At 42.7% G+C, this 26,626-nt stretch overlaps 1 protein-coding gene across 2 annotated transcripts in view; it reads right to left on the bottom strand.

Annotated features, from left to right (window-relative positions):
• LOC122798199 overlaps positions 1–26,626 on the bottom strand; it is a 648,727-nt gene that overhangs the window by 403,547 nt on the left and 218,554 nt on the right. For both annotated transcript variants that reach the window (XM_044066950.1, XM_044066949.1), the window contains exon 5: positions 9,861–9,949. In XM_044066950.1, coding sequence (XP_043922885.1) covers positions 9,861–9,949 — 89 coding nt within the window. The remainder of the gene's footprint in view (positions 1–9,860; positions 9,950–26,626) is intronic.

The following is a 26,626-nucleotide window of genomic DNA, read 5'->3' as shown; positions in this document are numbered from 1 at the left end:
AGAGGGAACAGGATTCCTGGTAACAGTGGCTTTAACTCCTTTAGGACCCTGAGAAATAACCTCTGGATCCGCCAAATGATTACTGAAAAGAGATGAGAATCAGGGACTCTGTAGTACTTGTCAGGTTTCCTGGGAGCAGGAGGAACCGAATTTGGAGACAAGGAATTCTCCAGAAAAACATCATCAATAACTTTAAACACAGGGGGAATAGCAAGAAGCTTAGGCTGAGGTAAATCTAGAAACTCCCTAATCCATTTCTTGGACTGGGGATAATCCTGACTTTTCCATTTAAAATGTTCTCTGAGGGTACGTAAAGTATCACCAAAAGAGAAATCCTCTGGAAGAGAGGCCGAAGGGATGGACTCCTCTGCATCTGAATCCTCAAAAGGAGAAAAAGCCTGAGAAAAGTCCTCTTCATCAGCAGAAATGCTGGAAGAATCAGAACCTGAGCGGGACAAAACCTCAGGAGAAACATCCCTACTCCTTTTAGAAAAAGGAGGCTGAGAGGCTGAGAACCCCTAATAAGAGTCAACAAATCATTAGCCATTTTAACCATTTGGGACTGAGGGAACGAGAAGAAGCTGGAGCCTGCCTTTTCACAGGCTTACGAATGGAAGATTTACCTGCAAGCCTGAAGGACTCAGGAGGGTTGGCAACCGCTAAAGTTGCAGTAGAGGTTGAAGGAAGAAGTGTGCTGTCAGAATGCAAAACGGAGGCCTCGGACACCGGAGTCAGCTTAGCAACTCCGGCTCAAGCAGAAGAGGCGATCGGCGACAGGTCGGAAGGCAAAATGGAGGCTGAAGGCCTGAGGGACTCGGACTCCATCAAGGCCTGCGGTTATACATCTCTGGACTGCAGGGACTGCAAAGGCGTCTTACTGGCTACCGCCTGACTGACGACCAAATTAACCTCATCCGAGGACTTAGCTTTCTGAGGCCTTTCGCGGTCCTTATTACATTTCTTCGCAACATCCGAAGCCTGATGACCAGCGGACACCTTACCAACAAACTTAGTCCAAACTCCAAAATGCCCAGCCAAAATCTTAGCCCGACAACGGATAGTACGCGGATTAAAGGAGGCATAGAGATCACACTTGGGAACGTTGTGGTCAAGGCCTAAACAAATAATGCAATAGGAATGAAAATCTCTATGGGGAATCTGCTTTCCACATGTAAGGCAATTATTAACCTTTTCTGACATTCGTTAAGGCAAGAAAAGAGGATCCACAACAGGGTACTTAGCTGTACAAGACTTCAACTCTTGTAGTCGGAAACCAACAAAGGTAAACTGCCGACCGGCATTCATGAATGAAAAGCTTCTGCTTCGGGCACCGCGGCAAGGAGGACGGAGGAAGTGACGTTGGCTGCCTCCTTTTGTATCGGACGCCCTGATGTCCTATACAACAGACGGCAGCCGACGTAATTTTTACTTACCTTTGGCATTCTGGCCGACTGAGGGCTACCAAGAGCCGGATAACCCATTTGTTAGGACTGCAACAGTGAAACACAAACATCAGCCATAGCCACACAAACCCTGTTAAACCAACATTACTTCAAATGTAGAACAGCAATACTTACATTCTGTCCCCATGTCTGGAACATCCCCCTCCTGTTTGTTGGCCTGTCTCCACAATGTATGTTGTAAGAGGTATTTCTAACTACCGTCTGTGATGTTGTTTGTTAAACACCCACATGAAGTCCTGCTCACAGTGGAGGAAAAGAGCTGACACCCACATGAAATTCTTAGTTACAGGACTGTGTTTCCACGCAATTGGCTACAGGAATGATACCACAGCTATTCCACAGGAAATTAGCAAGTGGGGGACTGCAATTTGCGCACAGGCCATCAGCTCATCATGAGCATTACTTACAAAACTCAAGCTGCTACCTATGCAAAACAGATGTACTTTTCCATATCCATCAGAGAGGGGGAGAGAGAGAGAGAGACAGACAAAGTAAGAAAAGAAGGGAGTAACAGAGCAAGAGCCAAGCATGTTTGTGTATGATCTATGGGTGGAAAGTGGTATCTGGGTATTATAACGGATGCCTATATTGTTTATTAATCCATACTGTCACATAGTAATTGCACATGGCTGTACACATTTATGGTTGAGGATTGTCTAAACAACCTCTACAGTGTTTGAAAACTGTTGGCCTTGTAATGTGGACAATGGGACATATAGGTCCTCAATATAATGATGTAGCAAAACCCACACTGCAATGGATCCTGTCATTACACAATCACCCCAACACCCACACAGGATATTAATGACACACACACAAACACACACTTACCAGTACTGAGTTTCAAATCCCTACCTGACTATGTATTGCTATTACAGTGTTATGCAGTTATTGCACGCACCACTCAGCTTCATGTTAGAGAGCTGTCCAAAGGTATCTTTGAAGGTGAGTGACATCAGCAACAGTGCTAAAGGAGGGATAAGGAAAGTGTAGCAAGTGTGAATGTCCACAAAAGCAGGTGTCAAAGAAGACACACACACACACACACACACACACACACACACACACACACACACACACTCTCTCAGAGAAACACACATTATCACAGTTGGCAGGATCAGCATTAGAACTCCTACCTAACTAGTATGCTACACTACAGTATTATGCAGTTAATGCATGTGCCATGGAGCTTATAAGGCTGGCCCTTGTCCAAAGGGGTATTTCAAGGTGACTGACATCAGCAGACTTGCTAAAGTAGGGCAATGGGAGGTGTAGTGACTGTGAATGGCCTCAAAATCATTAATCTCCACACACACACACACACACACACACACACACACACAGTTACCATGTCTGGGATTAGTACTCCTACCTAACTAGTATGTTACACTACAGCATTACACAGTTTTCATACGTGCCACGGAGCTTATAGGCCTGGCTCTTGTCCAAAGGGTTATTTCAAGGTGACTGACATCAGTATGAGTACTAACATGTGCTGTGTGTGAATGGGCCATAAACCATTCCTCTAGAAACACACACACCACAGACACTATGGGGCTGAGAGCTACCAAAAGCAAATGTCTACAGTGATTGAAATTGGCACATTATGTGATATTGGCCAAATTGGATGTGTGGTGGGTGGGACAGGCCTCATGATGGCAATCTCTTTGATACTGTCTGTCTCTCTCTTCCCCACATCTCTGTGTATGTTTGACCTATTATAGTGTGTTGGCCTTGGATATGTGTGAATATTCCTATCCAATACGTGTGCAAAGCATGAATGGTGTGCAATGTGGTGTGTGTGCATAGACATCTGTGACTGACAGATATGTATAGTCATCTGCTGTTGTCCAACATAGGCTTCATTTTTCTAAGTGTAAGAGCATGTCCAGTATGACCTTGTGTATTGAGTGTGCGAATCCATTCCAGGTAGGTTGTACTCCAGTGCAGGATTTTGTGTTCTACACCTACAGCCAGCAACCTGTTTCTGCAGGATATCTGTAGATAGGGAGACAATATGGAGTCACAATGGGCAAGAGATAGTGGGATACTGTAACTATTGTGTCTGTGCTGCTTGTGTTACATGGTTAGTGTTAGCAGAGATATTCAGACATATGTACTGTTTTACACTGTGATGTATTATGTCATAAACTACGGAAAGATATACGTACTTGCTCACAGTTATTTCCTGGGAAATACAAGATGAATGAAGCTGTGTCCAGTATTGTGGTCTGCAGCCTACATATTCTTGTACACTAATGCCATTCTGGAGAGGTAGCTGCAGACACTTGCTGATGGGTCTGTGTAAATGGTCCAGCACCTTTTTACCATGGTGGCTGAGGATCCCCTGCTTGCACATCTATCGACATAACAGAATGGCCATATCCTGCTGTGGCCATACCTCTCAGCTGTACAGATTCACCCATGTTACCCAGAGGCAGGGCTCATATCTGGTCACTTCCCCTTCACACTGTGGTTGTAGCCCTGCTGGAGGCCTCAAGGATGTCAAAACTACAATGCAAAGAATGCTTATTGACCAGACTGGCGGAATTCAGTAAATCCTGCATGTCTTTACTCTCTGCCAAAAGAGGTACACTTGCTATCCTACACTTAATAGCCTCCAAGGTGTGCTGCTGGTACTTCAGCATATGAAATAGACAATTGGTAGCCCTAATAGCTAGGGTGGCAGAGGTATAAACCTTCTTGTCCCATCTATCTAGGTTACTAGACTCCATGTCAGAGGGAACAGGATTCCTGGTAACAGTGGCTTTAACGAGCAGGTTTGTAGCCACCCAATACTAGGTTTGCAGGCAGGGGTAGTATGGGCACACAGAGTTTCAGACTTCACACACTTCATGGTGTCCATGTTTTTACACCCCCCACTCTGTTATTCTATCCTCTTCCTAACATTATGCAAATGATATCTGAGAAGTATCTCTATAGTTGTCCCTTCACCCCAGCAGTATTTGGGGATTGGCCACAGTTCATGCAGTAGAACATGGTGGGCACGTTACTGGGATTTGTCGACATGGCCTTGCATTTGTGTTCTGTGGACTGTGTTATGTTGTTAGTTGGGACGCCATGAGATAACATACACTGGCAGTACGGGTGAGGCACAGGCCTTTGACAGAGGACTGTAGGGCATTTGGTAGTGATGCTGGCCATCTGTAGCAGGCCAGTGGATTCTGTCACTCCTATAGTCCCACGCTGCGAGCCACTGGATATCTCTGGGGTGACAAGGTAAGTGTGCAAGGTGTTAATGGCAACAGTTCCCGTCCATATTAATCCAATGTTCTGGGTGCTGCTTACAGCTAGGGATACATCTGCATGGGACACCTCTTCAGCATGCTGCATTCTGTGAGTATTCCCATACAGAAGTAGGGGTCATACTGTACTCACTCCCAACAGCAGGGATATGACCTGGGATAAACCTGTGGCTGACGGTGGGGTGAGGTGAGTGCATGTGTGATATGGAAGCTTCTTGCAGCTGACTCACAGATATAACTGTGATATTCACCTTATGCTGCCTTGTGTGGAGACATAGGCAGTTTCTCATTACTTCAAAACTGAGCCTTTTGTGGTCTTCCTGTGATTGGCCAGACTACATCAGTATTCAATACTACACAGACAACTAATGTGCTGCTAACCTGTATGTACAATTCCAAAGGTGTGTGCAGTTGACAGTTAAATTTTATGTACTCTGTCTAGGGTACTTCCACCTGTGTACTGTGTGTGTTCGTCTGGGCCCACATTCATCGCATGTCCAGCTTTCAGATGGTGACAGATATTGACATTTGAACAGTAAGTATGGATGACTGCTGAATTGGGTCTTGCTGGGATGCATTGTGGTTGGCACTGCAGTTGTCAGAACATGGCCCTGTCATCGACAGCACTGGCCACAAGGCCACTGAGACACAACCCTCCATGCCTACATGCTGACCACTTCCACACAACACACAACAACCTAACACACAGACACCTGCATATTGTACACATGCAACAATCTATCCTGTAAATTGGGCCAGCTCAGGTAATCTGTGCTCCACTGTTATTAAACCCACACATACATGTTACTGCATTTCTACATAGGATTGTGAGTGTGTGTGTGTGGGGGTGGGGGGGGGGGGTGGGGGTGGGCACACCTGAAAACTGTAAACATTTGCTAGGACTGTATTGGAAATTTCAGGTACTCTGTTGGCTTCCATTTTGTTTTGTATTCTAACCTATCATGCAGACTAGAGGCATATCAGTATACTACAGATCTTGGGTTTTACTGACCTACATTTCAGTTTCAGACTTCTTAATCTTCAGAACCAACATACAACTGCCTGACCTGTTGTAGTCTGTCTGTGTAGGTCTGGAGGGGGACTGTTCTCCATTGCCATCAATTGGAGGCCTTAGCACAGCCTTTCTCTATGGTCATCTACACCTGTCCTGCTGGCTGAGGCTGTTGTTGGATATGCGAGCCTCACTGACATGCATGTGTGTCTCCTACAGACACACATTTGGGCCACCACATGTACTGCAGTGGGATTTGTCACCTTGTCTAGTACTGCCTACTTTGTTGACACCAATATTTGTTATGGATTTCATGCTGCCCATGTAGGTGTCCACTATCTGCTGCCATCCCCTTCAGCCACTTGATTCCCTTGCATGCTCACATCCATACCATAGATACAACTAGCAGAACATACTACTCCATTCGGCAATTGATAGGAAGAGTGACTTACCTTGTGACTGTGCCAGTATTGAGGATGGTGCTGGAGGGCTGACTATGTTGGATGGACATATTACACTCTCTATACATGGTAAAGTATAGGTAATGTTATGTTTGGCATCCATTTTACTGTATGTGCGAGTCAGAGAGAGGTGTCATTCCCTATCGTGTCAGTGTATGTGCTATATGTTGCCTCTTTGCCAATGCCTGGGCATACTGGGCACACCTCCTTCTGCCTACGTGGACAGGCTCAGGTTGTTCCTCCGAGTCACTCTGTGTCTGTGCTGGCCTTGGGAATGGTAGGGGGCTGTGTGGCCCTGCCCCGTGCTGTTTCTGCAGGATCATATTGTGTAGCATGGCACATACAATGAAAATTTGTGTACATGTAGCTGTAGAGTACTCCAAGAGTCTACTGGAGATGTCCAGGCACCGGAACCGTGACTTGAGCATCCCAAACACACACTCTATTATGGTTCTCGTTTGTGCATTTGCCTCATTATGGAGTTCTTGTTCGGGTGTGTGTGCATTTCTGATGGGTATCATCAGCCACGGCTCCAGTGCATAACCAGCATCTCCCACTAGGCGGCCATATGGGATGTCCTCACTGGCAAATCTCTGGTACAGTTGCATCATATGCCAGATGTGGGAGTCATGATAGCTTCCAGGGCTGCCAGCACACACATTCATGATAATACCCTGGGCATCGCACACAACCTGGCAGCTGATGGAGGGAAAGCACTTGCGGTTTATGTAAACCCTACCCCGCTCACCAGGTGGTGCTTTGATGTGTATGCACATGTAGTCTATACCACCCACTACATTAGGGTATTCTGCTATTTGGTGGAAAAGATGCATATTGCTAGTCAATGCCTCACGGGTGTTGAGGTAATATATGTGCTCACCAGCATCTGCTGACATAGCATCCAGGAACTGGTGGAGTACCCTGGATGCTGATGCCTGTGAGATCCCCATGATATCCCCAGTTGGCCTTTGGAAGGTACCTGTGGCTAGTATTGTTAAGCCAAGACATACCTTGGTATCCACTGGGATGTTCCCCTCTGTTGGTCGTTTGTGTGAGGCGTGGCCGGCAAAGCTCAACAATTTGCTGTAGGATGTCCTTGTCCACCCTATAGCATTCCACTATCTCCAGCTCATGTAGCCCCTGGTAGGTTACCCTGGGTCTGTACACTCTTCTCCTTACTGGGGGTTGGTCATCAGCATTCTCATCCTCACCACCCTCAACCTCTTCCACGTATTGCTGTATGAGAGCAACAGCAGCCCCTATCATTTTGTTAGTTTTGTCAACAATAATTTCCCCGTCTGTATACACAGGTGGTGTAGAGTTTGTGGGGAAAACCAGAGTGAAAGGTGTTTGCATAGTTTATAGTAGTGTGCTGAGCTGGGCTGCTGACTGTGTAATTGGCTGATTCTGATGCATTTCACCTGCCAGCTATGCTAGTTCTCCTTGATTGCCATCCTACTGCTGTTTTCCCTTCCCATTGCGTTCCCATTTAAGCCCAGAGGCGTGCCACGCATACCCAGTGCTCAGATGTGAACACAGCTGCCATTTCCTTTTTTTATTTTTTAAAACCCGGTACGTGGCGCGCACACCTGTTTAGGTAATGTAAACACTGATAGGCAACCTCAGACACACACCCTTTCTTAGCTGTGCTTAGCTAAGGGCACACACGGGCCACAGAGCTCCAATAAGCTTACCGCATGCATGACAATCCCCCTTATGAGGTCATCTACCTCTTATGCTTATACCATGGTGTTGCTGCACCTACACGGTTGGGTGCAAGTTAACACTGAGGGGAAATCTGTGATTCAGTATCAATCCCCTCATTTGCATAAAACTGATGGCTAATCCATGGTTAGAGACACTCAGCCTTCCCCCTTAGCAACCACTGTTCCATGGTACTGTTGTCTTATGCATGCCATTGAGTATTATGGCAGAATGCTGATTTTGGTTTAAAAGCTTATTTCCAACTTGTTTCATTATTTTTGGGCTGATCCTGTTTGCGCACCACTGCCCTATGCTTAAACGGCCGAAACTGGCCAAAAAAAAAAAAAGTATTTTTTTATACTTTTGCAACTATTTCCCATGCCAATGGCCATACATTAGGCCACTGGCATCCCTACTACATTGAATACATGCTTTTTTGGAGCTGTCATGCCTCCATTTTGTAATTTGCAGAAATGTATTCGGTTAGTAGCAGACTACATTTCTGCAGGTTACACTATTCCTGCACAGATGACTACCTGCTTCCTGGATCACTAATTCATCTCATTTGCTGGTTTTCACCTGCAAATGGGGTAATTAGCATACAGGAGCTGTGCCTGTGCAGAAATAGTGTAGGAGCGCTCGTGCACATCCTGGGAGCTCGTTCCTGGGTTGCTCGTTGGCCATATTGTGTGCAGCAGCTCTTGCACTATTCCTGCATGCCGTGCAGAGCTTGCTGAATCCCAGGGTATGTCTAGCATTGTAGGCTTTCCTATTGTCTGGAAACAGAGGTAATAACAGGTTTCCAAGGTAATTATTTTACGACTTCCAGTCTCAGGCAAGCTTCTAAGAGATAAGTGTCAGCTTCTGAGAGATAAGTATTTTTAACACAGACATGTTAAATTTTAAGTTCCTGCTAGCCTGGGAACTAAAGCAGAGGTGACGAGAATTATGTAATCTGAGATGATTCAGCAGAAATGTTTGTTAGTAATTTAAGAACTATCTCAGAGAGAAAGTATGGGCATTTTGTATTTTGTTCTGGACCTGTAAACATCTCTTCAGCACTTCTCATCTATATTTGCCTGGCTCTGTAAGTAAGACTTAGATATCAGTATCTCTGCTAGAGCTAGATATGAAAATAGCAAGATTAGTGTACATATTTTCTGTATTTATATGAGACTGTCCTGCAATGTTCTTTTAAAGTATTTCTTGTGATTCTGAACCCTATTGTCACTGTGTTGAGTTAATGAGTACTGGCTTGTGCTTTTATTATTTATTATTAAATATATTTAAACCTTTTAATTGTGGCTGGTTTTGTTTAGTGATATTTAAGCTCTGAGAGTACTTGCCTATGTATTTGGTGATACCGTATAGGCCACTCCTAAATAGCCTTAAAAGTTCTGGTCACACTTACTATTTGGATAACAGTAACATTACACAGTAGAATTGGACACCCTTTGGTAAGGGCATTTATAGTAGCTGATAAGGATAGTTGGTGGCAGGTGGTACCCACAGTCTGGGCAGAAGGGAGCATAGCTAGAGAACCTGTGCCAGCCTTCCCCAGGAGTGTGTGTTTGTATATAAATCAAATCTCAAAGTGTGTATGTGTCAGCTACTTGGGCAGGGACACAAAACACTGGTTGGACAGAGAGGGTGCTGGAGGTTTTGGCTTGATCACTTGGCTGAGATCTTAACATACAGCTGTGCCAGTAGGGAGTCTTACTGGGGATCTGGAGAGAGAGGGAGAAACCAGCCCCAGACCGACTGTGAGCTCTGTGTGCTCTTAAGGGAAACTGTACTTTACTGTGTAGTGGTGAGGATTGAGGCTCCTTGATTACTTGGCCAGTGCAGGGGTATCACAGCATGTTAAAGATACTCCTTAGCATAAATATTACAATTTAATAACCAACTTTCTGACAGCCATGCAGCCTAAATTTATGTTATTAATTGTAATTACCTCAGCTTGACAAAGACGTTCATGCAGGGCTTCAAGTTGCTTCCATGCATTGCCTAAATCCTCAGATAACTTAGAATTCAAACTCAGAGCTGGAAAAATAAGGAAGAATGAAAACATTAAATAATATTTTTACACATATTTACTTGTTTACCTATTTATTATCACAAAAATATAAAAAACTATAGTACAACAAATCATGTGGTCCACTTAATCTACCAGTCTGCTGTTTGAAACTGTTAAACGACTTAATTACCTGAACTCTTTTTGCACAAAGTTCTGTTGTTTCCACAACATCTACCTGTTCTTAAAATATCTATTATTTCCACTCCTTCTATAACATTTACATCTCTTAAATCTTTCCACTCCCAATTCCACCCTTGACCTTGGTATTTTGAAAATGTCTTTCTCATGCCAACTAGTTTACAGCAGTGTGCCATGTCTGTTCCCTTCAATGACTTAAATAGCACTTAATTATTTGTCTTCTGAGTGTCATTTAAGTAAATTCAGGTAGACTTTACAGTATCTGCTTTTCTGGACTACTCACTTGCTTCCCTATGAATGACCCCTCTCCAACTATTAAGTGCTGCTTTGTATATGACAATTTTGAACATATACACAGGATTTTAAATAAAGACGCCATCGGAGTCAAATAAATATTCCCTGTTTCCTGATTATCAGCTTCACTTCCAGTACATCCCACTACCCTCCTTAACATTCCACACAAAATGCTTATCCCATTACTTTTTTGGATAAAATTATTTGATTGTTGCTTTTCCTGCTTAGTTTACTCTATTTTAAGTGTAGCATATGCTTAAACACTCACATTGTACCATCTGGTCTTTGCTTTCAACTAACAATACCAAGAAGCATTTCCTTTAACTTGTGTGTTCATTTACACTAACCTCTTCATTTTTTTTTTGTTATAGCAGCACTGAAGAGAGGGGCTTCTAAAACCCCTATCCAAAAGACCTTTCATCATCGGCTGATGTAATCCCCTCTCTAAAGCATCCTTCATCATTTACAAATCTAAACCCTCTTCAAAACACCCCTTAGTATCTACCTGATGGTTGTAGTTTGACTCCATTGTCAACTTTACTTACTGTATTTCTCTGTCAGTTTTCTACCCAACAATGTTCTCTTTTTCAGCAAGTTTTCTACCCGTACAGTAAACTCCCAGTTAACCAGAACTCAAGCAACTGGCAAAAAAAAAAAAAAAAAAAATCGAAGGAATACATTACAATTTTCATGTGTTGCATTTTCTCCCCCCCCCCCCCCCCCCCGAAACATACCTTATGTTTTTAGGGTTTTAAGAAGGACGACTGGAATAAATTCCCTCTCACCCCAACCTGAGAACAAGTCAAACCAAAGAAATAGTACAGGGTACAGTATTAGTCAGGCCTATTTTTAATAGGAACTCTCAAGCAACCAGAAACTACAGTTATCTGGCATCTACCAATCCCCATGGGTGCCAGTTAACAGAGTTTACTGTATGTATTTTCCATTTCTTTTACCCTCTGCCAATTTTCTATCCATCTGCTTTCACTGCAGGCCTTCTTAGTTTTCTCGCAGTCTAGCTATCTATTACTCATGCATACGCTTCACATCCAGTACTGCTACAGCCATTAAAGTGGACACAAGTTCTTAGTCTTTTGGACAAAGGAAGTAATGTTACCCAAGCTCTAGACATGTGTCAAAGTCTGTGTCCCTCCCACTGCAACATTAGTACTCTCACTCTGAAATCAGTGTAGCCTATGAGTGAGAAACAAAGCAAAATGGGGTAGGGATGGCAACAAGGGTCACTATCCCCAGTGGCCGGAACATAAATAACACTATTGTCATTGCCCCTTAGGTCCATTATGGCAGTGGTCTGTGATCAAGACTTTTCAGGTTTTCATGCATATTGCTTGAACAGTCAATTACGTGCTTTATTTTCCAAATAGTGTGTTTAGAAGTTATCCCTTTTGAAATTTTGGCATGGAATTTCATATTTACAGCAATTCAGTCCAAAGTTTCTATTTTTTACTCTAGTTATATCATTACTTCTTCCACAAAATAGAATGTCCTACATACATGTGATTCCAAGAATATCACTTGCTGCCTTTCACTGAATCAGGTGAGGGTGGTTGCAGGGGCACCAGTTTTTTCTCTATAGTATGTATTTATTTATTTTTGACAGACAGCATGGATGACGGAAAGTATTTGTTTCTTAAATGTGTGGAAGTTTGTAAGTGCAACTTAACTCTAACCCTAAATCAGAAACACACACACTACAAAACACACATGCAAGTGTGTGTGTGTGTGTGTGTGTGTGTGTGTGTGTGTGTGTGTGTGTGTGTGTGTGTGTGTGTGTGTGTGTATTTAAGGGAGTGTTGCAACACTTTGCACTGTATGGTTTTGAAAGCAGCAAGCTAAATACATATAGTCATTATTTATGTAATAATTCATTCAATTCATCCCACTCAGATATCTGAGGTATAAACAACTAGTGTGCAGGTGTGTGTGAGAATGGGGGTTAAAATACAATACTGTAGCCAATTATTTTTATTTTATTACAATCAGATATCTGAGTACACAGTCAACAAATGTGTCTAAATACTGGGTACAGGGGATTTCTGTAGATGAAAGTGACCAATGGTGCTATACATTATCAAGTTAAACCGTTGTTATTCTAGCTTTGTATTTTTATAAAGTCGAATGGAATACTTCACTGTTGCTATTTTTAACACAACCAGATATCGGAAGTGTGCACAAACAACATATGTGCTGTAACTGATGGACATGGGTGCTGTCTGAGAATGAAAATAAGTTTTGGGGTGGAAATGATGTAGCAGTGTACCTAAAAGTAGCAAGCTGGCCATAATTTCCTTCATTTTCTATCACAGTCAGGCATCAGTATTGTACAGAATAAGGTCTGTCACAGCCTGGGCAGGATGTGTTTGGTAGCAACTGATCTCTGCTAATGTATTGCAGCAAGCAGAACTGCAATCTGTCAATATTTGATTCTCTGGTCAAACTTTTGGATGAGATTCCTTCTGTGTGGAGTCTGCTTGTACTCCTTGCCTCTATATGTGTTTATTCAAGTGCCCTGCTTTCCTTCCCAGACCCTCAGCTATACAAGATAAATATGTGGCCATTTTCTTTTTACTTTCATCCCAGTCTAACACCAGAATGTTACACAAAGGTTAGCTCCCTCTTTCTTTGAGGAGTACAGAGGCAGGCATTATTCCCAGAAAGGTTTTTATATATCCTTGCAAGCAGCTGTAGTCTCATTTCATTGGGAAATGCCACTTTGTCACATCCAAATGTTAAGCTCTGGACACAGTTTGTGTTTTTCTTGAGAAAATGTGACTGAATTTCTTTCTTCAATTCTGATTTCTGTTCAGCTCACCATTGGATCAAAAGGTTGGAAAAATTATCTAAGATGTACATCAAAGCATTTAGAACCTTACAACTTAGGCTCCCCAAAAACGTCTTGATGCAGTTAGTTATTCCACATGCATGACAATGCTGTATTGGCAAGTTAGGGTGTGTTAAAATAATGGAAGCCAAGTAGGAAGGGAAAGTATGACAATATAAGAAAAAAAGTAATCTATTTGGATGGTTAGGGTCAGGATGGGAGGGGCATTAGGGTGCAAGGAGGCCAGTGTGCAACATAATGCCCAAGAAGTCTTTTGTCTTGAGCTCCACTTCACCTAAGGCTGGCCCTCTTGACTGCAGTCAGACATCTGAGGTGTACATAGTCAATAAAGTGGCTAGAATGAGAGGGTATTAAGGCATTCTGGATGAAAGTGACTGACCCTATCTGTTACATGATCAAGGTAATGGTCCCAGCAAGACTGCTGCACAACATCTGAGATGAAATTATTACCGAATTTCTGAGTGGTGCTATTACAACCACAGTATGTTGCATTATTACCACTTACTGATTAAATCATAGTATTAATGCATTATTAGAACTGATAACATTCCAACAGTGATGCTATATTTATGAAGTACAACTGTGTGAGGTGCTGTGTGAGATTTGCACCAAAACCACAGATATTCCAAGATAATCAATGCTGCAGTATAATCTGTAGACAAAGCAATTAGCTACAGCAAGCACCTGTGCTTTTTGACTGATTTCTAGAAATGCTAGAGGCTCCCACAGTTGAGATGTTCTCCTCCCTATATCAAGCATGCTACTCATAACATTTGGCTGCAAAGAAGGAAGCAGCCTGCTTCATTTTCTGCTCTTGATGAAAAGAGCTCAATATCTGTACTCTAGTGTGCCAGGAAAGATATCAAAGATGCACTAATGTAAGGTTTAACGAAAATTATGTTGGCAGTACCACCCCTTCCAAGTTATCTAGGGAGACCTAGGACAAAGAAAACCACTCTTCCGGGCAGGTAGCCAATCCCTGCCCAGCTAGAGAAATTTCTAAACAGTCTCCAAAGGAGGAGGAAGAAATCCAGAAATAACCAGAAGAATAAAAAGTGAGAGGTGGTCCCTCATTAAACATCTACTCTTATAAGGAGTATCTTACAAAACTCTATGTTCATCATAAGGATCACTGCTGTAGTATAAGTTGCTATACATGGGAAGATACCAAAACAGTACTCTACTTAGGAAAAGTCTACCACAGACTTGGGGTGTGGTTACTGCATTCTCTGGAGAAAGTACAGTTGTGTACACTTAACATAAATGTAGATGTAGGAGTGCATTCACTGTTGCAGTCATCACACTTGGGTTATCTGCCTGCAGGGAAGTCCTCAGTCAGCCAGAATACCAGAGTCTTTGGATTTCTGCATCTGATGCTATCGCCTCTTCCATGACGTCAGGTTATCAGGAGTATAAAACATGCCGTCGACACCATTACATCAGTTTATCTTGCCCCAGATGTCAGAAGCCCCCAAAATAGGAAGCAATTACATGGTGTGGAACACCTCCAATAAAAAGTAAATACCATTGCCATAAGATATGGCCAAAAAAAAGGATAGGTAGAAAGTATAGAAAAGTCAGGGGGTTGGAGGGAGGGTAACCAGGACTGCAACAGTGAATACACTCAAACATCTACATTTAAGGTAAGTGTACACAACTGTACTATGTTCTTCGTGTTTCACTGTTGCAGTCACCACACTTGGGTTGATTCCCAAAGCTGAGGAAGGGTGGAGGCAGTCAAGAAGTATTAGGGCTGGCTAGCAGGCCTTGCAAGACTGCTGTAGCAAATCCAGCTCTGGATTTAGAAAAGATAGGCAAGTGGTAATGCTTGGTGAAGGTGTGTACAGAACTTCAGATTGCAGCTTCCAAGATGTCCCTGGTAGGGACTCCCTTGAGAAATGTTGTATAGGTTGAGGTAACCCTAGTGGAATGGGTTCTGATTCCCTGTGGGATAGGTTTTCCATGGTGTTTGTAGTAGAAATGGATGCAGTGTGCTATCTATTTGAAGATGATTTGCTTTGAAATGGCCTTGCCCTCTGCCCCTGTAGCAAAACTGACTAGCAGCTGGTCAGATTTTCTGAAAGGTTTAGTCCTGCCAATGTAGAACCTAAGCTGCCTGTGCATGTCCAAGGAGTGCAGGATCCTCTCCCCTTTATTCTGAGGATTAGGGAAAAAGGTTGGTAAATGGATGGATTGGTTTAAAGCCACAATGGATACCACCTTGGGGCATAAATTATGTGTTACTCCTGAGGGAAACTCTGTCCACATGGAGGATAATGAAGGGTTCCACAGCCATAAGGGACTGCAACTCAGACACTCTTCTTGCTGAAGTGATGGTTAGAAGTAAGGTCGTTTTCCAAGAGAGGAATTTTAACTCTGCTGTAGCAGCAGGCTCAAGGCGGAGGGGTGAGCTTCTCTACTACAAAGTTAAGGTCCCTGGCTGGAGTGGCAGCTCTCCTTGGTGGTCTTAGATTGTTAGCTCCTCTCAGGAACTGTTTGACCAGAGGGTGAGAAGGGGAGGGGTGGCTCTGTATTGTAAATGGCAGAAGCATAAATCTTAATAGAAGAGAAGGATAGGCCTTTGTGGAGCAGTTCTGCTAGATAACCTAGGATTTGAAGTAAGGTGGGCACGGTTGTGTCCTTTCCCTGAGACTGGCTCCAAGAACAGTATCTTTTCCACTTTTCTGAATAGGATTTCCTAGTACTAGGCCTCCTGGCCTCAAGGATGACATCCAGCACCTGTTTGCTGAGGGTTGCTAGTGATGTATTCATGGAATGAGCCTGGCTGCTAGTTCAGGGTTTGCAGCTGACGGTGCAAAATCTGGCCCTCCTGCTGGGACAGCAGGGAAGGGGTCTGATTCAGGTGCCAAGGTGGCACTGCTGTCAGACTGCATAAAAGTGGGTAGCAGTGCTGGTGTGGCCAGTCTGGTGCAATGAGGATTGTCCTTGGCCTGTCCTGTTTGATCTTGAGTAGTACTTTCGAGAGGAGGGGCAGAGGGGGAAAGGCATAGATTGAGAGATTTTTCCCATGTAAAGGATAGGGCATCCACTTTCCATGCTTGGCTGTGGGGAGTTCTGGTGCAAAATTTGCTCAATTGATTGTTCTGGGGGGAAGCAAAGAGGTCCACCTCTGGTATCTCCCACCTGTGGATTAGAAGCCTGAATGAGTTGGGTTCCAGTTTTCACTCGTGTGGGTCCATTAGATTTCTGCTTAAGTCGTCTGCCAGTGAATTTTGTTTGCCTGGCAGGAATTGAGCTTGCAGGTGCACTTAATTGCTCAAGGCTGTGTTCCACAGAGCCATGGCTAACCTGCAGAGTGGGTAGGAATGAGTTCCCCCCTGCTTGTTTATGTACCACATAACTGTGGTGTTGTCTGTCTGTATCAAGAGTTGTCCTGGAAGGATAAGGTATTTGAAGGCTGTCAGTGCATTCTGTACAGCTAACATTTATTTTTTACTGATTTGCAGGTGCATTTGTCTTGGGCTCCATTTGCCTTGAATGCATTTGCCTGCCATGTGAGCCCCCCATGCATAGTCTGATGAGTCTGTTGTCAGGGTTTGGGCGGCAGTGGGTTGAGTGAAAGGGAGTCCCTCGTTGTGGTAGCAGGCCTCTGCCCACCAAATTAACTTTGTCCTTAGGCAAGGAATGATAGGAATCACTGTTTCCAGGTCCTAAGAATGTTGACACCAGAGACTTTAAGTACCACTGAAGTTTCCTCATATGCAGTCTTGCATATGGAATTAGAAGAATGCATGAGGCCATGAACCCTAGGGCTTGCAGTATTTTTCTTGCAGATAGCTAGGTTTAGGTGGCCGGTAGTCTGAAGTAGTTTGTCAAATAAACCTGTTTTTCTGGAGTGAGGAATGCCATCTGGGAAGTTGTGTTCAAGCTTGCTCCCAGGAATACAATTTTTTTGTCTGGGTACCAGATGTGATTTCTTTTTGTTGATGGTATACCCCAGAAAAGTTAGGAGTCTCTTTACAAATGTCAGGTGCTGAAGTAGCAATTCCTGACTGACTGCCTGAATCAGGCAATCGTCCAAGTATGGGTAAATTTGAATTTTTCTCTGCCTGCAGTATGCAATGGCTGTAGCCAGGCATTTTGTGAATCCCCTGGGTGCAGTAGATAAGCCAAAGTGAAGTGCAGAGAACTGATAGTGCATAGAGCCTGCCCGAAACGTAGACATTTCCTGCAAGATTCCCTTATGGGGATGTGCAGATAAGCTTCCTTTAAGTCTAGGGTGACCAGCCAGGAGTCTTTGGCTAGCACAGGAAGCAGCTGTTGGAGTGTAAGCATTTTGAATTTTGGTACCACCAGGAAGGTGTTGAGAACTGATGGATCCAGGATAGGGTGCTAAGAGTTTTCTTTTCTGGGCACCAGAAACAGTCTGGAGTAGAAACCCTGTCCTCTTTGCTCTGCTGGAACAGAATGAATAGCCCTTATACTGAGAAGGGAAAGTACTTGCTTTTGGGCCTCTGCCCACTGGTTTGGGGGGATGTCTGGCAATCCACTTGTGGTTGCCAGTGAGTGGAAGTAGAATCTGTATCCCTGGGATACAATGTTTAAGACCCATCTGTCCTGGGTAATGTACTAGGATGCAAGTACTTGGACATGACTGGGAAGGAAGAAGGACAAGTCATTGTGAACTTTTTCCATAACAGGGTGGCTTACCACTCCCCGTTTTTGAGGTGGGAGCACTCCATTGTTTAGATCTTTGCATACCCTGAGACTGTAGTCTTGGTGGTCTGCTGCCCCTGTGTTTGGACTGAGTAGGTGTGGGAGGGACTGGAAAGGACCAGTTTTTTGAAGGCCAATGCCTACCGAATCTAGGTGGCTGTACCTGTAAGAAATCTTCAACAGTTTGCATAGATTTAGCTTTTTCCTCCATCTTTTTAAGAACGTCTTCTGCTTTAGTGCCAAACAAACGTTCTTGGTTTAATGGAGCATCTAGTAATTTTGCTTTGACATGGTCTGGCAAGATTTGTTCCTTCAGCCAAGCATGCCTTCTAAGAACAGACCCAGTGACAGCAGCCCTGCAAGATGCTTCTAAGGCATCAAAACCACACTGCAAAGTATGTTTTCCAACTTGGTTTGCAGAATGCATGAACTCTTGCAAATCTTTATGTTCTGCACAATCAAAAATCAACATAATTTTTTGTTTAATTAATTCCATAATATGCTGCTGGTACTTCAACATGTGAAAGTGGCAATTTAAAGCCCTAATGGCAAGAGTTGCAGAGGTATATACCTTCTTCCTCCATCTGTCTAAAGCCCAGGAATCCCTGTCCGAAGGGGAAGGGTTTTTGGCTGCAGTAGCCTTAATACCTTTAGGTCCCTGGGAAATGCCCTCTGGATCCGCAGTGGGATTTTTAAATAGAAATTTGTGAGAGTCAGGTACTCTGTAGTACCGGTCAGGCTTTCTAGGAGCTGGTGGCAAAGTATCAGGGGTAAGACTGGATTCCATGAAAACATCATCTACAATTTCCAGAACAGGGGGGGGGATAGCTAGAGGCCTGTGCTGAGGCAAGTTTAAAAATTCTCCGAGTCTCTTTTTGAACTGTGGGTAGTCCTGGCCCTCCCAGTGGAAATGCTCTCTGAGGGTATGCAGGGTTTCACCGAAAGAAAAGTCCTCTGGGGGGGGGGGCAGAGGGAATGTAATCCTCTGCATCTGAATCCTCATAGGTAGATAAGGGTATGTCCTGGTAATCTGAGGGGTCAGAGTCATTGGACTCATGATCTGTAGAATGAAAAGGAAAATCACTTATTTGTCTTTTAGAAGGGGAAGGCTGGCTTCCCCTAATTAAAGTAATAAGGTCTTCAGCCATTTTAAGCATTTGTTTCTGTGGCTTGGGAGCTTGAGAATGCACTTTGGTCGTCGGTTTCCTAGGCGTAGTGTGAATTCTGGGCCTGAGAAATTCAGTAGTTTTATTCAGAAATGAAGTAGTCACTTTAATACGATCATCGGAAGGTCTGAATACACCCTCAGAAGCCAGTGCCTGCACAGCGGCTCCAGACCCATCCAAGGTAGAGATATCTGCAGGTTCCATAGTCGAAGAAGTATCTCACGGTATACTGGACTAAGAATGGGTCTCAGTAGAGGCCTGCAAATCTGTAGAAGTGGGTATCAGGGGCTGCAAAAGCACCTCACCGAGTACCAGCGGACTGGCGACTAGCTTAACGGAAGCATTGTCAGCAGTTTTGGACCTATGCGGTCTGTCTCTGTATTTATTCTTATGTTTTTTCTGAAGGTCGGTAGTCGGATGGCTTATCAAAACCATTTCAGAATACGGAGAATAAGAATGAAAGAATTTAGCGACAAAGACAGCCCGACAGCTAATAGTTCGGGCATTGAACAGGGCATAAAACTGACAGCGAGGAACGTTGTGGTCTGGGCCCGAACAGGTGACGCAGTAAGAATGAAAATTTCTGAAGTATTTGCTTTTCACAGGCAAGACAATTATTAACCTTTTCTGACATCAGTTAGAGCAAGAAAAAAGGATCCTCAATGGGGTACTTAGCTTTAGAAGACTTCAGGTCTGAAACTCTAACAACGAAAATTTCAGGTAGCGGCCGACCAGCACTTGCTAACTGCTTCTGCTTCGGGCTCCGCTCGGCAAGAAAAGCTGATGTAATGGCGTCAGCTGCATGTTTTATACCTCTGACGTCATGGAAGAGGTGACAGCATCTGGTATATGACTGAGGGCTACCTGCAGGCAGATAACAGAAGTGTGATGACTGCAACAGTGAAACATGAAGAACATCTGTAGTGACAAAATATGCCCTACTTCTAAACTGTAGAAGTGAGAATGGTGGTCCAAGCTGCAACCTCACAGATGCTCTTAATTAATACATTTTTAAAAAAGAAAAGGCTGCAATAGTAGTACCTGCCTAGTGAAATGTTACTTTGATTGACCATTGAGCACTTTACCACGATGGTCACAGCAGAAGGTGATACAATTAGCCAATCACAGTTTGACCGGGTATGGGTCATCTATTTCCTGGCAAAGAGGAGAGAGAAAGCTAGTCTATATATAATATTTGGTTCCATTTGTGCAATATCTTAAGTTTTCTAAATATGTAATGTGCAGAATTCTACCACATTATTCTAGGGATCTGTCTATAAAACATATGAATTGGTTTAAGGCCAATTCCAAGGTTATTCTGGGTATGAAAGTAATGGTTCTATGGGCCACTCATTGCTTTTGGAAGGCTGTAGCAGATTCTATACCCAAAAAGGTTAACACAGACAATGTTGACCACAGAGTCTTATTATTTGTTGTTTTTTTGACATTTGTTTACCAGGAAAGTCTGAATGGGATAATATCCCATTTTCATCTGAGGCCCGGGGAGAAAAGCTCTACACTGACATGATATGTTATAGTTAAGTTATCACAAAGCCTAATACAGAAGAATGACATATTAACTATGTAAAAAGTTCAGCTTCAGCTCATACAACGTGAACCTAAACATACATACTGCAAATATTAGATGGCTATAACAAGTTGAAAACGCACATTGTCGACATATGAAGTATTCACAAGTGCAGTTCATAGAAATAACATTAAACACACTAAGTACACTGCTTGGAACAGAGATGACTAGATAATATAGCCTAGACAAATATATATTTGATTTTTGACTAAGAAATATATTTCACTGATTCCTTCTCTCTGAACATAGTCAAAGTTTACCAGTGGTGGAAGGTGGGCAGGACTTGTTCATCCTGGAATAGTGCAGGAGCAGAGCCAAATTTTATTTAGGTAGTCTTTTAGTAGCAGTTTTAAGCTGGAGAGTTTGGAGGTAGATCTAATTTACAGAGAGTTAGAATTCCACCTTTTAGCTCCAGAGCATGTGCAGGGACTTCGGGCAGATAATTTGTGGGGTTTATATATATATGCTGAGAAGATGCTGGTCATTAGATCAAAGTAGTCAATTAGTGGGACAGGAATGGAGAATAGGAGTAAAGCAGGGCAGTCATCAGCTTTGTGCGTAATGTTGTTTGGGGAGATAAGCTGTATGTAGCCGAAATGGTAAGGTGGTTCAAGCCAATTCAAAGCGTTAAGGGCATTACAGTGATGGCTGCAATATTGTTTGTTTCTGGCAAATTTTGCAGCTTTATTACAGCATACCTCCAGATTATTTTTAACTGCAGTCTGAAGATTGATTAGCATTGGTACACTGTATAAAAGGGATGGGAGAAGGCAGGCAATGGCAAGAGTGGTTTTGGTGGTGAAGCAAAGTCTTTATGCTGGTTTCCTAATTTTTGGCGAGTCTTTTCTATGTTATTTTGAACATGCAGATCAGATTTATGTTTATCATCTATAATCACTCCAAGAAGTTTTGTATGGGAGACTACTTCAATTTCAGTTTTGTTTAGTGAAATTATTTCAAAATTCTCTTTATCATATGTGTTTGATTTGGGGGAAAATAGCAGTAACTTTGTTTTTTAGTGTTGAGTAGAAGCTGGAAATTATGGAGCCATTTCTCAACTGAGGAAAAAGCTTCTTGTATGATGTAGAGGAGTTGAGGTAAGTTATTTGATGCACATATAAGTTTAGAATCATCAGCATATTGTATAAAAGAGTATAGATCTACAGAGGTACAGAAATCATTGATAAAGGTATTAAAGAGGAGGGGACTACGACTAGAGCCTTTGAGTATACCACTAGAAACTTGCAGGTACGGAGACAAGAGTATTCTGCCATTTTACAGACTGGAGCCTGTCAATTAAGTAGCCCTAAAAAATAGTAATAAAGAAGGGGATAGTCCAAGTTGATGAAGTTAATAAAGGACATAAGGGTGAGAAACTGTATCAAAAGCTTTTGGCAGGTCAAGGAATATGGAAGAAACAAGTTTGCCTGAGTCCCTGTATTTGTTTATCATGTCAGTGAATGATAGTAGGGCAGTAGCTGTACTGTGTGTTGAGGAAGACATGTTGGTGGATGTCTTGTAGAAGACAGTGGAGGAGTTGCTTATGAATATACCTTTCATAAATTTTTGTGAGAGGCTATAATATTGCAACAGAACAAAAGTTAGAGACTTCAGCCAAGATGCCACCTCTATGAAGAGGGATAATACAGGAATTGTTTCCAAAGTCAGGGAACATAGGATTCAGATGCTGATCTATTGATAAGGATGGAAACTGGGTACACTTTGGCATTGGCAGTTATCTTTAGTTATTTAGGTGGAAGGCTGTCAGCTGCAGTGGAGCAAGATTTGCATAGTACAAGTTCTATTTATTTATTTATTTTTTACCACTGATGTTGAGAATGGGTCCTAAGTGGAAGCTAGCCATGGATACAAAGGGTAAATCAAGTTCAGATGGGGATGCTGGGGGGGGGGGGGGGGTAAAGGAAGTGGCAGTGTGTATGTTATATGGAGAGTAATAGGTTTGGTCTAACCTGTTTGCTAAATTACTAGGCTCAAGTGTTATTGAGGAGGTAGAAGAAACACTGGAGGTAGATGAAGAGTTTTAGTTAGGGAGGTGATGCTTTCTATGAAGTAGGTACTGAACAAGTTTGCAGTTACTAGTGGAAAGCTATTATTAAGAGTTTTTGAGGAAAGCAAATTAAAATCAGTTGAGCTATTGGCTCAAATGGGTGAAATAGAGAGAAAGAATGAAAGAGCGAGAGAAAGCTTTTCAATGATAAAGTTAAAGTCCCAGGTAAGAGAGACGACTAGAATTTCCAGGAAACCTAAAGTGTGGGACCCTTTCAGGAAGAATTTGACTGCTGCTGGGGAGAAGATAGGGAGTTCACAGGCAGTAAGTCCACATGGTTAAAAAGTAGACCTTGAAATGGGTATATGCAAGCTCCCTGGCAAACAACTCTAAGTATCTTGGAATGGGGGGGGGGGTGGCAGGTGTTGGCTCCATCTGCTTAGTCAAGCACCACACACACAACCTATTCTATTTAGTCAGGTAAGACTTCCTGCCATTAGGCTTCTTAAACTCTTGAAATATGTGCACAATCTTTTGTTAGAACTGCCTCTTTAGAATGAATGGTGAAATAATCCACTTAATTATGAGGCTTCTGAGACATTGGCACACCTGGGACCCAACTCTGTACACGCACACACACACGGGTCACACAGAAGGCTGGGATTTTGGCTCAGTGAAAACATTTTCAAATGTGTTGCCAAATGCTTGAAAAACTGGAGGTCATGCTGCAGCCTTTGACTCCTCTATGCCCAGGAGTTCTAGGTATCCTCTGTGCACCTTTGGTAATTCTACAACACCCCAGTTAAGTACTACATCATTAAGCAGAGACTTCTCCCAAAAAAGATGCTGTCCAGAGGACAGTCAGACAATAAATATTTCTCTTCATCAATACTCCCTACAGAAAGGTAAAGCTGTCCAAAACAGCATGCATCCCTGATCAACTGAGGAGTCTCTTTCTTTTGCGTGAATGAGCACTGTATAAAGTGGGGGTTTCAACTAAAGGGAAAGGTGGAGTATGTACTCTGCTTAGCTGGAACTTATTCCTCAACAGCTGTTAACCACTGTTTTTGTAGTGAGAGAGAGCCAGGGAAGGGGCAGGGGCATGTGTCTGTGGGCAAGGCATCCCTGAGACTAGCATCTCCCCTGAAGGTATAGGATCAGCGGGTCTTGCTGCCAATTCTTTTTTATGAACCCAGTATACCCATCACTGCCTTCCCTGTTGGTTCTGGTTCTTGGATGAATGAAGTAGGAATGCTTAAAGAAGAAGATATTCTCTAGCATACAACATCGCCTTCATGTCTCCTATGGATACCTGGAGACTGGCATCCAGTTGTGACGCAGTCATTACCACTTATGTCTGTCTGTGCTTTGTGTGTGTCATCCCACTGCTTCCCTCAGTTGGGGCTTCAGCAGGTGTGGATAACATACAGGAAGGCAATAGGGCCAGAGACAGACAGCACTGTACTTCACTGGAGCTAGAACACTCATACATTTTTCTACTGGCAGGGTCACAGTGATTCTTCCCCTGCTGGCATTACCTTCTTTAACTTCTACATTTTCTGTTTTACTTCATCTTATTTTCTAGTCTTATCCCACTCACAGAAGGCACTCCTGCTGTGACAGGGACCAACACCATGTGACTGTGTGTGGTAAAGGAAAGCCAAGATTCTTGGCCCTATAAAGAGGACAGGTGCTCAAAACAAGAAACCTGGTAGTTCTCCTACCCAAAACAAATACTGAAGTTGACTGCCTTTCAGTGAAATTTGTCCTTACAGGCACATCTATTGGTAACCTTCTCCAGGGATGTAACCGGCCCTGGAAAGGCATCCACAGTTACCACAATTTGCAAACAATGACTACCAATCAGTAAGAAAAATCAGCTATGAAATAGCAGTAAAAAAAAGTTTCTCACACATGATACTAACTGCACTGTTCATGGTAGTTGCCTGGATAGAGTTAACAGTCTACAAAAAAAAAAAAAAAAAAAAAAAAAAAAAGTGTTATGTACTTACCATTAGGATATATCTATAAGAACTGCATCCATCTTTAGTGACATGCAAGACTCTATGTCACAGCCATTAGAACTGCATGATATGCCTAGCAGGTATATGCTGACCTGCTTGCTCCAGGCCCAGGAAGGGGGTTGGTTGGGTGGAGCAAGTATTACTGAAGGTGGATGTACTTCTTACAGTAAATAACTTTCATATCTGTTGAAAAGTGTTCCATTTTATTTAATTAGTTTTATATATTTACTAGCTGGATAAGCTCACTGGCCACAAGTGTCATTTTTCAGGAGGCAACCAGACAGTATGTTCAAGTCAAGTGATTTGTTCAGAGTTGCACAGTAGGCAAATGGAGAAGGAAGGAATCAAACCATGTACCCTTGATGACAGGAAACAGTTTGTTAGCTTAGAGACTTAATCCCCTGTGCTAACTGCTAGTTTTGCTAATGTGTAGGACAGGGTCCCCAGATGTCTCACCTGGATGGTCCTGGTCATGAAAACATCCCTTTGCAATGGTAACCCCAAGATATAACCTTACTTTGATAATAATGTCTAATTTATAGTGTTTGGAAAAGTTGCTAAAATTGTTCCATGTGACCACTGTGCAAAAATTATTCCCTGAAGCATTGCAGAGAAATGTTGTGGGGTTGTCATGGCTCTGATGAAGTGTGCTGTGGGGGATTTTGGGTATGGTTTTGTCTTTGCTGAGGTAGCATGACTTTATGTATTCTGATAACCATCACAATACAGTAACCCTGGACACAGGAAGGCAACTCCTTTGAGAAGTGTAAGAAACCAACAGTTATTAATGTCTAAACGCTTGTGTTTGGTTCAAATACATTTTCAGCATACTGTGGACATCCATGCAATGCAAAAAACATGCATTCGATTCTGATCAATATAAAGTTATTCCAAGAGTTTCCTATACTTGCAGCTATATTTATGCATTTTCCACATTTCTTGCCTCCTCATCTGATCCTTCACCTTATATTCTTCCTTTTGTTTTTTTGGCACATTTAGTTGCTGCCTGATTTTTATCTACTTCTGGTTTGATTTACATTCCCGCTTGATGCCAATATGCTTCTGCTAAACTAAGCAGGGAAGTCATCTTAGACTTTTACTCCTCATGTTTAAGAACTTTCACTACATTTGGGTTTTGTGAAATAAACAGGTGTGTGTACAATCCCATGATTACAGATGTATACATGTAATAAATTTTAAGGAGGCCCATACCTCCTTCACAACATGGGATATATAATCTTGGTATGCACTGATTTTTATAAATCAATCATTTGGTGAGCATGAAGCATCCTTCTTATTTTCCTGTCTAACCTGTTCAACACGTTTTGGGGCTAATAAATCACCCCAAAGCTGTAAATTAAGACAGGAAGAGCAAATTGGTTTACAGCTTGGACTTTATTCCTAGATGTCATTGCTGTTTTGAGCATTAATTTAAGCCTTCTAAAATATTCTTTACTAAGTTTTAATCACATTTGTTCATGTTTTACCATCATGAATTTCCAAATATTTATACACTCTTTCTTGCTCAAGTTCTTTTATATCACATTCCTGTCCCAGGCTGATATTTTCTTGATGCTGCAGCTTTCCTGCTTTAAAGGTTGTTTTTGCACATTTATCAAGACCAAACGACATTCTTATATCATCTGAAAAAGTTTTAACCACTTGCAGCTGTGCTTTCAGTTCCTCGTCTGATGAACTATATCGTTTTAAATCATCCACAAAAAGAAGATGAGAGGTCTTTATACTTTGTTGTTTTCTAGGAGCCAAATTATAGCCATGACCTAATCTGTGAAGTAGACAGCTTAATGGGTTAAGGGCAAGACAGATAGCAGTGGTGACAGGGAGTCACCCTGGAATATTCCCCTCACCTTTGAATTTTTATCCC

Source organism: Protopterus annectens, chromosome 3.part1 (genome assembly GCF_019279795.1).
Source record: "Protopterus annectens isolate FY-2018-M chromosome 3.part1, PAN1.0, whole genome shotgun sequence".
Classification (NCBI taxonomy): domain Eukaryota; kingdom Metazoa; phylum Chordata; order Ceratodontiformes; family Protopteridae; genus Protopterus; species Protopterus annectens.
Note: the sequence above shows the minus strand (reverse complement) of the source record. Positions and strands in the feature narration are given on the sequence as shown.